The sequence below is a fragment of the Mesoplodon densirostris genome, chromosome 8, assembly GCF_025265405.1.
Source record: "Mesoplodon densirostris isolate mMesDen1 chromosome 8, mMesDen1 primary haplotype, whole genome shotgun sequence".
Taxonomy (NCBI): domain Eukaryota; kingdom Metazoa; phylum Chordata; class Mammalia; order Artiodactyla; family Ziphiidae; genus Mesoplodon; species Mesoplodon densirostris.
In genome coordinates this window covers 50209251-50225447 of record NC_082668.1, presented here as the reverse complement: position 1 = coordinate 50225447, position 16197 = coordinate 50209251, and the positions used below count along the sequence as shown (strand labels likewise).

The 16197-nt window shown below is 38.8% G+C and overlaps 1 protein-coding gene across 1 annotated transcript in view; it reads left to right on the top strand.

Moving 5' to 3' along the window:
- FSIP2 (fibrous sheath interacting protein 2) overlaps nt 1-16197 on the top strand; it is a 128131-nt gene that overhangs the window by 52660 nt on the left and 59274 nt on the right. The window contains exon 14 of the mRNA XM_060106711.1: nt 14534-14591. Within this exon, the coding sequence (XP_059962694.1) occupies nt 14534-14591 (58 nt within the window). The remainder of the gene's footprint in view (nt 1-14533; nt 14592-16197) is intronic.

Below are 16197 nucleotides of genomic sequence, written 5' to 3'. Positions count from 1 at the left end.
CTCTCTGTGCTTCCTGGACTTGGGTGACTATTTCCTTTCCCATGTTAGGGAAGTTTTCTACTCTAATCTCTTCAAATATTGTCTCAGGCCCTTTCTCTTTCTCTTCTTCTGGCACCACTATAATTCAAATGTTGGTGTGTTTAATGTTGTCCCAGAGGTTTCTGAGACTGTCCTCATTTCTTTCTTTCTTTCTTTCTTTCTTTCTTTCTTTCTTTCTTTCTTTCTTTCTTTCTTTCTTTCTTTCTTTTTTTTCTTTCTTTCTTTCATATTTATTTTTATTAGTTTCTGCTATATAACAAAGTGAATCAGTCATACATATACATCTGTTCCCACATCCCTTCCCTCTTGCATCACCCTCCCTCCCACCCTCTCTATCCCACCCCTCCAGGCGGTCACAAAGCACCCAGCTGATCTCCCTGTGCTATGCGGCTGCTTCCCACTATCTATCTACCTTACGTTCAGTAGTGTATATATGTCCATGCCTCTCTTTCGCTTTGTCACAGCTTACCCTTCCCCCTCCCCATATCCTCAAGTCCATTCTCAAGTAGGTCTGTGTCCTTATTCCTGTTTCACCCCTAGGTTCTTCATGACATTTTTTTTAATTCCATATATATGTGTTAGCATACGGTATTTGTCTTTCTCTTTCTGACTTACTTCACTCTGTATGACAGACTCTAGGTCTATCCACCTCATTACAAATAGCTCAGTTTCATTTATTTTTATGGCTAAGTAATATTCCATTGTATATATGTGCCACATCTTCTTTATCCATTCATCCGATGATGGACACTTAGGTTGTTTCCATCTCCGGGCTATTGTGAATAGAGCTGCAATGAACATTTTGGTACATGTCTCTTTTTGAATTATGGTTTTCTCAGGGTATATGCCTAGTAGTAGGATTGCTGGGTCATATGGTAGTTCTATTTGTAGTTTTTTAAGGAACCTCCATGCTGTTCTCCATAGTGGCTGTACCAATTCACATTCCCACCAGCAGTGCAAGAGTGTTCCCTTTTCTCCACACCCTCTCCAACATTAATTGTTTCTAGATTTCTTGATGATGGTCATTCTGACTGGTGTGAGATGATATCTCATTGTAGTTTTGATTTGCATTTCTCTAATGATTAATGATGTTGAGGATTCTTTCATGTGTTTGTTGGCAGTCTGTATATCTTCTTTAGGTCTTCTGCCCATTTTTGGATTGGGTTGTTTGTTTTTTTGCTATTGAGCTGCATGAGCTGTTTATAAACTTTGGAGATTAATCCTTTGTCAGTTGCTTCATTTGCAAATATTTTCTCCCATTCTGAGGGTTCTCTTTTGGTCTTGTTTATGGTTTCCTTTGCTGTGCAAAAGCTTTGAAGTTTCATTAGGTCCCATTTGTTTATCTTTGTTTTTATTTCCATTTCTCTAGGAGGTGGGTCAAAAAGGATCTTGCTGGGATTTATGTCATAGAGTGTTCTGCCTATGTTTTCTTTTAAGAGTTTGATAGTTTCTGGCCTTACATTTAGGTCTTCAATCCATTTTGGGCTTATTTTTATGTATGGTGTTAGGGAGTGATCTAATCTCATACTTTTACATGTCCCTGTCCAGTTTTCCCAGCACCACTTATTGAAGAGGCTGTCCTTTCTCCACTGTACGTTCCTGCCTCCTTTATCAAATATACAGTGACCATATGTGCGCGGATTTATCTCTGGGCTTTCTATCCTATTCCATTGATCTATCTTTCTGTTTTTGTGCCAGTACCACACTGTCTTGATTACTGTAGCTTTGTAGTATAGTCTGAAGTCAGGGAGCCTGATTCCTCCAGCTCCGTTTTTCGTTCTCAAGATTGCTTTGGCTATTTGGGGTCTTTTATTTTTCCAAACAAATTTTGAAATTTTTTGTTCTAGTTCTGTGACAAATGCCAGTGGTAGTTTGCTAGGGATTGCATTGAATCTGTAGATTGCTTTGGGTAGTAGAGTCATTTTCACAATATTGATTCTTCCAATCCAGGAGCATGGTATATCTCTCCATCTATTTGTATCATCTTTAATTTCTTTCAAGAGTGTCTTACAATTTTCTGCATACAGGTCTTTTGTCTCCTTAGGTAGGTTTATTCCTAGCTATTTTATTCTTTTTGTTGCAATGGTAAATGGGAGTGTTTTCTTGATTTCATTTTCAGATTTCTCATCATTAGTGTACAGGAATGCCAGAGATTTCTGTGCATTAATTTTGTATCCTGCTACTTTACCAAATTCATTGATTAGCTCTAGTAGTTTTCTGGTAGCATCTTTAGGATTCTCTATGTATAGTATCATGTCATCTGCAAACAGTGACAGCTTTACTACTTCTTTTCCAATTCGGATTCCTTTTATTTCCTTTTCTTCTCTGATTGCTGTGGCTAAAACTTCCAAAACTATGTTGAATAAGAGTGGTGAGAGTGGGCAGCCTTGTCTTGTTCCTGATCTTAGTGGAAATGGTATCAGTTTTTCGCCATTGAGGAGGATGTTGGCTGTGGGTTTGTCATATATGGCCTTTATTATATTGAGGAAAGTTCCCTCTATGCCTACTTTTTGCAGGGTTTTTATCATAAATGGGTGTTGAATTTTGTCAAAAGCTTTCTCTGCATCTATTGAGATGATCATATGGTTTTTGTCTTTGACTTTGTTAATATGGTGTATCATGTTGATTGATTTGCGATATTGAAGAATCCTTGCATTCCTGGAATAAACCCCACTTAATCATGGTGTATGATCCTTTTAATGTGCTGTTGGATTCTGTTTGCTAGTATTTTGTTGAGAATTTTTGCATCTATGTTCATCAGTCATATTGGCCTGTAGTTTTCATTTTTTGTGACATCCTTGCCTGGTTTTGGTATCAAGGTGATGGTGGCCTCGTAAAATGAGTTTGGGAGTGCTCCTCCCTCTGCTATAGTTTGGAAGAGTTTGAGAAGGATAGGTATTAGCTCTTCTCTAAATGTTTGATAGAATTCACCTGTGAAGCCATCTGGTCCTTGGCTTTTGTTTGTTGGAAGATTTTTAATCACAGTTTCAATTTCAGTGCTTGTGATTGGTCTATTCATATTTTCTATTTCTTCCTGATTCAGTCTTGGCAGGTTGTGCATTTCTAAGAATTTGTCCATTTCTTCCAGGTTGTCCATTTTATTGGCATAGAGTTGCTTGTAGTAGTCTCTCATGATCTTTTGTATTTCTGCAGTGTCAGTTGTTACTTCTCCTTTTTCATTTCTAATTCTATTGATTTGAGTCTTCTCCCTTCTTTTCTTGATGAGTCTGGCTAATGGTTTATCAATTTTGTTTATCTTCTCAAAGAACCAGCTTTTAGTTTTATTGATCTTTGCTACCATTTCCTTCATTTTTTTTCATTTATTTCTGATCTGATATTTATGATTTCTTTCCTTATGCTAACTTTGGGTTTTTTTTGTTCTTCTTTCTCTAATTGCTTTAGGTGCCGGGTCAGGTTGTTTACTCGAGATGTTTCCTGTTTCTTAAGGTGGGATACTTTTGCTATAAACTTCCCCTTTAGAACTGCTTTTGCCGCGTCCCATAGGTTTTGGGCCATCGTGTCTCCATTGTCATTTGTTTCTAGGTATTTTTTTATTTCCTCTTTGATTTCTTCAGTGGTCACTTCGTTATTGAGTAGTGTATTGTTTAGCCTCCATGTGTTTGTATTTTTTACAGATCTTTTCCTGTAATTGATGTCTAGTCTCATAGCATTGTGGTCGGAAAAGATACTTGATACAATTTCAATTTTCTTAAATTTACCAAGGCTTGAGTTGTGACCCAAGATATGATCTATCCTGGAGAATGTTCCATGAGCACTTGAGAAAAATGTGTATTCTGTTGTTTTTGGATGGAATGTCCTATAAATATAATTAAGTCCATCTTGTTTAATGTATCATTTAAAGCTTGTGTTTCCTTATTTATTTTCATTTTGGATGATCTGTCCATTGGTGAAAGTGGGGTGTTAAAGTCCCCTACTATTAATGTGTTACTGTCTATTTCCCCTTTTATGTCTGTTAGTATTTGCCTTATGTATTGAGGTGCTCCTATGTTGGGTGCATAAATATTTACAATTGTTATATCTTCTTCTTGGATTGATCCCTTGATCATTATGTAGTGGGTTTTTTTCTCTCTTCTAATAGTCTTTATTTTAAAGTCTATATTGTTGGATATGAGAATTGCTACTCCAGCTTTCTTTTGATTTCCATTTGCATGGAATATCTTTTTCCATCCCCTTTCAAACTGTATGTGTCTCTAGGTCTGAAGTGGTTCTCTTGTAGACAGCATATATATGGGTCTTGTTTTTGTATCCGTTCAGCCAATCTGTGTCTTTTGCTGGGAGCATTTAGTCCATTTACATTTAAGGTAATTATTGATATGTATGTTCCTATTCCCATTTCCTTAATTGCTTTGGGTTCGTTATTGTAGGTATTTTACTTCTGTTCTCTTTCTTGCCTAGAGAAGTTCCTTTAGCATTTGTTGTAAAGCTGGTTTGGTGGTGCTGAACTCTCTCAGCTTTTGCTTGTCTGTAAAGGTTTTAATTTCTCCATCAAATCTGAATGAGATCCTTGCTGGGTAGAATAATCTTGGTTGCGGTTTTTTTGCCTTCATCACTTTAATTATGTCCTGCCACTCCCTTCTGGCCTGTAGAGTTTCTGCTGAGAGATCAGCTGTTAACCTGATGGGGATTCCCTTGTGTGTTATTTGTTCTTTTTCCCTTGCTGCTTTTAATATGATTTCTTTGTGTTTAATTTTTGACAGTTTAATTAATATGTGTCTTGGCGTATTTCTCCTTGGATTTATTCTGTATGGGACTCTCTGTGCCTCCTGGACTTGATTAACTATTTCCTTTCCCATATTAGGGAAGTTTTCAACTATAATCTCTTCAAATATTTTCTCCATCCCTTTCTTTTTCTCTTCTTCTTTTGGAACCCCTACAATTCGAATGTTGGTGCGTTTAATGTTGTCCCAGAGGTCTCTGAGACTGCCCTCTGTTCTTTTCATTCTTTTTTCTTTATTTTGCTCTGCATCAGTTATTTCCACTATTTTATCTTCCACCTCACTTATCCGTTCTTCTGCCTCAGTTATTCTGCTATTGATCCCATCTAGAGTATTTTTCATTTCATTTATTGTGTTTTTAATCGATGCTTGATTCATCTTTAGTTCTTCTAGGTCCTTTTTAACTGTTTCTTGCATTTTGTCTATTCTATTTCCAAGATTTTGGATCATCTTTACTATCATTATTCTGAGTTCTTTTTCAGGTAGACTGCCTATTACCTCTTCATTTGTTAGGTCTGGTAGGTTTTTATCTTGCTCCTTCACCTGCTGTGTGTTTTTCTGTCTTCTCATTTTGCTTATCTTACTGTGTTTGGGGTCTCCTTTTTGCAGGCTGCAGGTTCATAGTTCCCGTTGTTTTTGGTGTCTGTCCCCCGTAGCTAAGGTTGTTTCAGTAGGTTGTGTAGGCTTCCAGGTGGGTGGTGACTAGTGCCTGTGCTCTGGTGGTTGAGGCTTGATCTTGTCTTTCTGGTGGACAGGTGCATGTCTGGTGGTGTGTTTTTGGGTGCCTGTGGCCTTATGTTTTTAGGCAATCTCTCTCCTAATGGGTGGGGTTGTGTTCCTGTCTTGCTAGTTGCTTGGCATAGGGTGACCAGCACTGTAACTTGCTGGTCGTTGACTGAAGCTGGGTTGTTGTGTTGAGATGGAGATCTCTGAGAGATTTTTGCTGCTTGATATTATGTGGAGCTGGGAGGTCTCATGTGGACCCGTGTCCTGAAGTTGGCTCTGCCACCTCAGAGGCACAGCACTGACTCCTGGCTGCAGCACCAAGAGCTTTTCATCTACCCGGCTCAGAATAAAAGGGAGAAAAAGTAGAAAAAAAGAATTAGTAGAAGAAAGAAAGGGAGAGTGAAAGAAAGGAAGAAGGAAAGAAAGGAAGGAAAGAAGGAAGAAAGAAAAAAAGAAAGAAAGAATGAAAGAAAGGAGGGATGGAGGGAGGGAGGAAGGAAAGAAAGAAAGGAGGGAGGGAGGAAGGAAAGAAAAAGAAAGAGTGAAAGGAAGAAGGGAGGGAGGGAGGAAAGAAGGAAAGAAAGACAGGAGGGAGGGAGGGAGGAAGGAAAGAAAGAGAAAGAAAGAAAGGAGGGGTGGAGGGAGGGAGGGAGGAAGGGAAGGTAGGAAAAAAGAAAGAGCAGATAAAGTAAAATAGAATAAAGTATAAAATATAGTAGGGTTATTAAAATTAAAAAGTGATTATTGAAAAAAAAATGGACAGATAGAACCCTGGGACATATGGTGGAAGCAAAGCTATACAGAGAAAATCTCACACAGAAGCATACACATACACATTCACAAAAAGAGAACGGGGGGAAAAAATCGAAAATCTTGCTCTCAAAGTCCACCTCTTCAATTTGGGATAATTCATTGTTAAAAGAGGAAAAGGGGAAAAGTCTGAAATCTTGCTCTCAAAGTCCACATCCTTAATTTGGGATAATTCGTTGTAAAAAGAGGAAAAGGGGAAAAAATCTTAAATCTTGTCCTCAAAGTCCACCTCCTCAGTTTGGGATGATTCGCTGTCCATCCATGCACTCCACAGAGGCAGGGCACATCAAGCGGACCGTGGAGCTTTAATCCGCTGCCTCTGAGGCTGCACAGAGAGATTTCCCTGTCTCTTCTCTGCTCTCACAGCTCCCGGTCTCAGCCTTGGACCTGGCCCCGCCTCTGCGTGTAGGTCGCCGGGGGCGTCCGTTCTTCTCTCAGACAGGACGGGTTTAAAGGAGCTGCTGATTCAGGGGCTCTGGCTCACTCAGGCAGAGGGGAGGGAGGGCCACGCTGTGCGGGGAGGGCCTGCGGCTGCAGAGGCCAGCGTGACGTTGCACCAGCCCGAGGCACTCCGTGCGCTTTCCCGGGGAAGCCGTCCCTGGGTCCCGGGATGCCGGCAGTGGCGGGCTGCACAGGCTCCCCGGAAGGGGGGGTGGACAGTGACCTGCGCTCTCACAGAGGCCTTGTGGCGGCGGCAGCAGCAGCCCCAGCGTCCCACGCCCGTCTCTGTGGTCCGCGCCCGTCTCTGTAGCTTCTTTAAGCAGCGCTCTTAATGCCCTCTCCTCTCGCACCAGGAAACAAAAGGGAAGAAAAAGTCTCTTGTCTCTTTGGCAGCTCCAGACTTTTTCCCCGGACTCCCTCCGGGCTAGTCGTGGTGCACTGACCCCTTCAGGCTCTCTTCCTGCCGCCAGCCCCAGTCCTCTCCCTGCTCTCCGCTCGGACTGAGACTCGATACCCGAGCCTCAGCTCCCAGCCCCGCCCGCCCCAGTGGCTGAGCAGACAAGCCTCTCGGGCTGGTGTGTGCCTGAGGGCACCGATCCTCTGTGTCGGAATCTCTCCGCTTTGCCCTCCACACCCCTATTGCTGTGCTCTCTTCCGCTACTCTGAAGCTTCCCCCTCCGCCACCCGCAGTCTCCACCCACGAAGGGGCTTCTAGTGTGTGGAAACATTTCCTCCTTCACGGCTCCCTCCCACTGGTGCAGGTCCGGTCCCTGTCCTTTTGTCTCTGTTTTTTCTTTTTTTCTTTTGCCCTACCCAGGTATGTGCCTTTTGGGGGGTCTGAGGTCTTCTGTCAGCGTTCAGTAGGTGTTCTGTAGGAGTTGATCCACGTGTAGATGAATTTCTGATGTATCTGTGGGGAGGAAGGTGATCTCCGTGTCTTACTCTTCCGTCATCTTCTTGCAGTCCTCATTTCTTTTCATTCTTTTTTCTTTATTCTATTCTACAGCAGTGATTTCCACCATTCTATCTTCTAGCTCACTTATCCATTCTTCTTCCTCATTTATTCTCCTATCGATTCCTTCTAGTGTATTTTTCATTTCAGTTATTGTACTGTTCATTTCTGATTGTTCTTTAGTTTTTCTAGGTCTTTGTTAAACATTTCTTGTATCATCTCAATCTGATTCTCCATTCTTTTTCTGAGATTTTAGATCATCTTTACTATAATTACTCTGAATTCTTTTTCAGGTAGGTTTCCTATCTCCTCTTCATTTATTTGGTCTTGTAGGTTTTTATCTTGCTCCTTCTGCAACATATTTCTGTCGTCTCATTCTATCTAAGTTACTGTGTTTGTGGTCTCCTTTCCATGGGCTGCAGGATCATAGTTCCTCTTGCTTCTGGTATCTGCCCCTTGGTGGGTGAGGTTGGTCCAGGCTTCCTGGTGGGGGGGACAGGTGCCTGCCCTCTGGTGGGTGGAGCTCGGTGTTGTTCCTCGTGGGCCGGGCCATGTCTGGGGTGTGTTTTGGGGGTGTCTGTGAGCTTAGTACAACTTTAGGCAGCTGTCTGCTGATGGGTAGGGCTGTGTTCCTGTCTTGCTGGTTGTTTGGCCTGAGGCATTCCAGCACTGGAGCCTGCAGGCTGTTGGGTGGGGTTGGTTCTTGGTGTCAAAATGGGGACCTCCAAGAGAGCTCACGCCAATTAATATTCTCTGGGGCCTCTGCTACCAGTCCCGTTGCCCACACAGTGAGGTATAGCCAACCAACCCCCACCTCCCCAGGAGACCCTCCAAGACCCCTAGGTAGATCTAGCCCAGGTTCCTATGGAGGTACTACTTTATGCTGAGTCCCAATGCACATGAAACCTTGTATGCACCCTCCAAGAGTGGAGCACCTGCACTCAAGCCCTCCTGGGCTTCAAGGCTAAATGCTCTGGAGGTTCTTCCTCCCCATGCCAGACCCTCATACTGTCTTGGAGTTTGGAGGGCTATTTTTATGTGGGAGCATCCCTATGTAGCCTGCTTGGGTTTAATTTTTTTTTTTTTTTTTTGGTGCAAGGACTGTTTTTAGTATGGATGACTGCCACCTCTTTTCTCAGTGTATGCCCTGTCTCTTTGATAGAGGGTTTAACTGGTGTTGTGCTGACTATAGCCTGCCCTGGATATTGAGTGGGGCCTCCCCTTTGCTCTCTGGTTGTCACTGCCCTGTCAGGGGCAGGATCTGCTCCCTAGTTGTTCACATAGAGGCCCCCAGATCTCTTTCTTAGCTGTGTTTCTGGTCTATGGTATGAGGTAGGTGGGACTGGAGTGCTCCCATGGGGAGAGAAGCCAGAGTATTCCACCTCTGGAGCTGTTCATCTGTGAGTGTGCTCTGTTGTGTCCCCTTTCGCCTATTGTGCGGGCTCACAAAGTATACTGTTGTTGGTACTGCTCTCAGTCCCAGCTTAACAATGGGTATACCAGCAATTGCTATTGACTCTCTGCCTGAGAACTATTCTTTTGAAAGATCTCTCCTCACCCACTTATCTGGAATGCCAGCTTGCTAATATGCAGATATCATATATGTGTGGATCTGTTTCTGATTTCTCTATTCTGTTCCAAAAGATCAGTTTGTCATCGCACTAGTATCACACTGTTGATGATTCACAATGTCTTGACATCAGTAATGAGAAGACATCTCATCCACCAGCTCCCATCTGCTACCACTTTTACCACTTTGTTCTACTTTTCTGGGAGTGCCTTGGCTAAATCTATCTTCCTCCATATAAATTTTAAATTGACCTGCCAGTCTCAGAAACACACGCAAACACACACAGCTGAGGTGTTGACTGAAACTGCATTGAAACTATAAATTAATAAGGGGAGAACAGATATCTGTACAATACTGATTCTCCCTAACAGCATAAATGGTCTATCACTCCATTTTATGGAAATTTCATATCTTTAAGTTTAGTATTTTTGCCAGAAACATCTTACACATCTTTTTGTTATATTTGTTCCTAGGTACTAACTATTTCTATTGCTATTAAAAATGGTATATTCTCTAACTATTTGTTACTAATGTATAGAAATGTGATTGATTTTTATATGATTACGTGTCCAGCAACCTTTTCAAATTCTCTAATTCTTATTCCTTATTTGTTGATTCTTTTTTTTTTTTTTTTTTTTTTTTTTTTTTTTTTTTGCGGTACGCGGGCCTCTCACCGTTGTGGCCTCTCCCGCTGCGGAGCACAGGCTCCGGACGCACAGGCTCAGCAGCCATGGCTCACGGGCCTAGCCGCTCCACGGCATGTCGGCCATGGCTCACGGGCCTAGCCGCTCCACGGCACGTGGGACCCTCCCGGACCGGGACCGGGACACGAACCCGTGCCCCCTACATCGGCAGGCGGACTCCCAACCACTGCGCCACCAGGGAAGCCCCTGTTGATTCTTTTGTTTTTTAATATAAACATATTACCAGTAAATAATGACAGATTAGTTACTTTATTTGCAATCTTAATATTTTTAAATTATTTCTTGTACTCTTCCCATTTCTAGGGCCTTCAGAGAAATGGTGAATAAAATGATGAAAGTGGGCTTTTTGTCTTCTTTCTGATTTAAAATATTTTAAAATTATTCACCATTAGATATGATGCTTACCACAATATTTTGGTAGATACCAGGTTAAGAAAATGCCCTTCTATTTCTAATTTGCTAAGGTATATCAGTGAATGTTGACTTTTTAGTGCATCTCTTGTTGAGATGATCACTTTTTATTCTCAGAACAATCATTCATTCCTTGATTAAATCAAATTTATTCATCATGTATTATATATTTCTAGATTAGATTTTCCAGGATTTTTCTTTTTTTATTGATTTCTAATTGCTTTGTAGACTGAGAACATGACATTTATGTTACCAGCCTTTTGAAGTATCTGAAGAATTGCTTTATTGGCTTAGAGTACATGATTAAGTTGTTTAATGTCCTGTTTGAAAACAATGAATATTGTCAACTTTGAAATACAGTATTCTAAATATTTCCATTCAAATGAGATGTTTAGTTGTGTAGTTAAAATAGTCTGTATTCTTACTTTTTAAATTCTTTGTTCAAAAAATTATCAGGAATGATAAGATAGTTTTTCAACTCCTCCATGTAGTTGTATCCATTTTTGCTTTTTTATTTCTTGATTGAGGTTATTAGTCATATCTAGGGTTATCTTGGTAACTTATTACCGAGTTAATAACTTAATATTATTATTATGTAGTGACCTTTGTCCTGAGCCATGCTTTCTGTCTTAAATTCAATTTGCCTGATGTTACTATAGTTGTATCAGCTTTCAATCTTAGAGTCTTTAGATGTTTAATTGTAGCTCTTACAAATACTTGACTTTGGATTTTGCTTTATTTTATTCAGTATTAGAATTTCTGATTTTTAACTGAGTTTAAACCATTTACATTTATGCTAATTACAGATATTTGGAAGATTTTTACTGCCTTATTTTTGCTTTCAGTTTGTTCTCCTTTTAAATATATATATATATAATTTTTCCTTTCTTTCTTTCTTTTAAAATATTAAGTGTATTTTTAAATTCAGCTTTCCTTCTACTGTTTTGGAAATTTTTTACTATGTGTATATTTCTTTTGACAATTACCCTTAAATTTTAACATGTATACTTAAAGTAAAAGTCAAAGTTAGAATAATTTACTTCTACTCACTATCTCATATCATATTTAATAGTTTATCTGGTAAAAATTCAAGATTAAATTACTTTTCTATTTTATAGAAATTATGTTTCTATTTTTCTATTAAATTACTATTCTATTTTTCAAGTTTTGTTTATATTTTATCACATGTTAACCATTTATTGTTGTTCATCATTCCTCTTTTCATTTCATACTTTATAGAATCATCTTCATTTTTCCTAAAATACATCCATTCTTTAGAAATGTCATTAATATATATTTTGGGAGTAAAGTCTCAGATTTTATTTAATAAAACTGTATTTTATCCATGTTATGGGATATAATTATGGCTGGATATACCAGTTCTCAGGGACAGTTCTTTTTTTCTTAGCATTTTAAAAATATTGTTTCACTTAAATGATCTGCTTTCTGTTCTACTTAATTCCTATGTAAGTGGTCCTTCCTCCCACATCCCCCTCCCCACCTTCTCACCCCTGCCACACACATGCCACAGGCTGCTTTTAAGATCTTTCATCTGCTTTACTTTAGTATCACTATGATGAGCAGTTCTGGCCAAGTCTCAGCTGTTTTTCTCTCCTATGTTGCTTCTCATTTTCTTTATTCTTTTCTTCTGAAACTCCACTTATATACATGTGTGTGTGTGTGTGTGTGTGTGTGTGTGTGTGTGTGTCTACTTCCACATTGTCTAAAAACCACGTTTTCCATTTCTCTCTATTGCATTCTGGTTAATTTCTTTGAGGTTGTCTTCCATTTCACCAATTCTCTCTTCAGTTGTATCTATTTTACTATTATATAAATTTAATACACTTTTAAATTTGTTTGATTAAACATATATATATAACATAAAATTTCTCATTATTATTCAGATTTGATTGGACTTTTTTGATAGGTTCCATTCCTGTGATTTCCAATTACTTTATTTATTTAAACATATAAAATGCACATATTTTATATTCTATATTTGATAATTCCAATATCTGAAATATTTGTGGTCTAATTTTAATTTTTTTCCCTAATAACTGGCATGTTGGTTTATTTCTTCATATTTGTCTATGAGTGGCAGGGATGTGTTGTTATACGTTAGCTTGTTTTTGACAGAAATGCATCATGTTTGACAGAATTCCGTACTTTGATAGGATGTATTACTATGTAGAAACTCAAACTGAACACATTAAATATGTACAGTTTTGCAAATATCAATTATACTTCAATAAAGCTGTTAAGTTTTTTTCATATGCTACTGCTAGGCATCTGGGAGAGCTATAAAAACAGGGTCATTTTAAATTTCTCATTTGGAGTTTTATGGACCATACAGTGAATTTAAACCTCAAAGTCACATAAGTGATAATATATGGTTATGAATTCTTCAGAGATATTATTCTTTTCTGCTGTTCTTCCTGTATCCACAGCTGATGCCAAGGCATAATTTGTTTGTGCCGCTACCTCTGTGGCATGATTTATTTTAAGACAGCTCTTTCACCAAGGGTGTAGTTTTGTGGGATAAAGTATATTTTCACAAGCTCTAAGGTTTTATTTCCCATCTGGTTTGAGCCTGATATATGGTTTTAAATCCCCTGGCTATCCATTAAGTTTGCATTTATGGCCAATGGGTACAGGGCAGGCATCAGCTTCATCATTTGCTTACAATTCCATATGTGTGTTCCCCCCAATGTTTTACTCTCAAATATTTCTCTTACCTCCTTGAAAGCTTAGCTGTTTTTAAGAGGATGGTTTTAATATTTTATATAGAATTATAGGAAAATATTTTTAGAATATTTACTCCAGCATATTAATGAAACCACAGAAGAGTTTGTTTTTTATTTTGCTTTTACAATTATATTATCTTCACACTTAATTTCTCAGGTCTATGAATTCTTAATTTCAGGTACTGCTTCTCCAAATCTGAACACACACAAAAAAACATATCTACACAAACAAAGTCAAAAAGTTTCATAGGATTTAAGTAAGACTTTTTTACACATCACTGGTACCTATTGGTTACTCATTTATTGGGAGAAACAAGAGTTACCACTTTAACTTGACTTAACAGGCTCTAATTACTAACACTACTTTCTGTAACCAGGACATTCTTTTGGTCTAAAATTTTTATTCCTTTGTGTATTTGCGTAATTAACACACCAAATCCAGTGTGGAGGTGTTGTGCATAAAAATTTCTATGTCATCTGTATCCAGAATCTTTACTAAAATCCAGTAATGAAATCTAGCTAGATTACATACAAAGTGAGTGAGATGATGTTTGAGTGGGAAGAGATTAATGGCCAACAAATCAATGAATAAATGTTGAGGAAACATATTAATTATGTAGTATTCTCAAAAAATAAATGTTGGAGATATAGTGGGAAATTTACATCATAATCAGGGAGACAGAAGAGTAAACCTTTAATTACAGTATAGCATAATGAGTTTTATAATAGAATGGGTAGAATGCTTTAGGACCACTAGAGAAGAATATTTACTTAGTTTTAAGGAAGTCTTTCTAGAAGAGTTAACACAAGCTGACTGAGACCTAAAAGATAAGTTAAAGAGGGCATAGGGGGCTTCCCTGGTGGTGCAGTGGTTGAGAGTCCACCTGCCGATGCAGGGGGCGCGGGTTCGTGTCCCGTTCCAGGAAGATCCCACATGCCGCGGAGGGGCTAGGCCCGTGCGCCATGGCCGCTGAGCCTGCGTGTCCCAAGTCTGTGCTCCGCAACGGGAGAGGCCACAACAGTGAGAGGCTCGCGTACCGCAAAAAAATAAAAAAAAAAGGAGGGCATAGGGTGCTCCAGCCAAAGGAAATGGCATAAACAAGGGCCCAGAGGCATGGAAAAGATGATACATTTAGGAAATAAGTTATTTTGAGCCTCTGATCCATAGAATACACGTGGAAGACTAGCCAGAGAAGACACTAGAGAAGTAGATAAGAACATCAGATTGTATGGTATATTTTATGCTTTGCAAAGAAATTTAGACTTCATTGTCAAGAGTCTCTGGAGGCTTTTAAACAAGACTGTGACAACAGAGAATAAAGAACTATTAGAGGATATTATCATTTTACAAGTTGTTGGGGAAGGATGCAAACTAATTATTTTCTTTTTCTGGTAAATAGGACCTCGGGCTCCTGCCACAGTCCAGGGTATTTTCCCTTCTTGTGTTTTCTCAAATACGTAAGTATCTAAGAAAATTAATGTATAATGATAAATTAATATTCTAATAAGTATGTGGGTCATATTAAAAAGCAAATACATGGGACCCTCCATTTTTGTGCTTCTGCTTAGACTTAGTGAAACGTTTGTCTTTTGCAAATTCTCCTCACTAAGCTTAAATTGTAAAGTAGACAAAGTTAATGTTCTTCCTTTCCCTTATTTCCTTATCCCACTGTGGTTCTACACTTACCCTATATTCAGTCTTCATGCCACTTTCAAGTATATCCAACCATGTCTTCTCCTCTTCAGGTAGATTTCCAGGATCTGGACTTGTCTCTTTGCCTTTCTCCCCTTTGAAACATTTACCTTTCTTTAAACCTTTTGAGATTACTGGCTTCCTAAGGACAGATTAGTTTAGTTTTACTTTTTAAATTTTTAATTAGTCATTCCTAACCTAAAGTGTATTTGCCATATAATCCAAAATAATAATCTCTAATGATGGAACTTGCAAGTCTCTGGAGAAGAAATTTGGGGAGCCTGAGGGATTTTTATTCCTCAAACTGGTGGCAGCCTATTTCTGTTGGTGTCTATACATGGCTTTCTCAACTTTAGAGACTATCATTTTAGACCCAACACCGTTGCCTTTTTTAAAAACATCAATAACTGAGGTCCAGGAAAGACTTTACAAACCCCAAATTCCTATGAAAATGATTGGATAGAGTTAAGTGGTACATGATGGTAAATGCTGTTGACATATTCAAACCAAGCTTTCTTGGAGGAAGGATCTTGACTTTAGGACTGATGAACATCAGTTTAACTGACTTACTGAGAGTTCATAGGATACACAGCACTATAATAGATGCAGAAAGAAGGAAACTGGACTAGTCCGGTTTAAAGAAATAGAACAAGGTGGAAGAATGGTGATCATTTGTACAAAATGGCCATTTTTATTTTAGGTATTTGATAAATGTTTATTAAATATAAATACCTGCCTCTTTATAGAAGTGGTTAGAGGAAGATCATAATAAAGTCTTGAGTGCTGCCTCTTTATTTTTCTCCACCCAACATTATAGAACTACAGAGTCACTGAGATCTTCCATAGCAAATACTTTGGATACTTTTTCATTAAAATTCTTAGCTCGGTAAGATGAGTAACTCTGTGTATTACCTGGAGATTCTTCACCACGCCCTCCCAAATTGACAGGGAAAAATACTTTTAGTTGCAGCCAACCAGCCTAACATCCTGTCAGAATACAAACAAAACACAGCTAACAATACTTTCTGGTCTGACTCTGCCCATCATACACATTCACATTCTTCTCATTCTGATTTAATTCCAGATTTCGTAAGACTTTACTGTGGAATCATTACATGTATTCTACCATCCATTCTACCCTATCTCTCCCTCCCTTTCGTCTATTGATTAGTTCTGTTTTTTCTAATGTTAATACAAAAGACAGAAACATTTGTAAAATAGACATGGAAATTCAAGACCAAGAGAATGAAGACAAAGCAAGTATGATAGTAGTGGGTATAAACAGTTTCAATAATTATGCATTACACTTAGATAATGAATATATTTATATTATTGGGATGGAAGATGTAGGAAGTAACAGAGTGAAGAAGA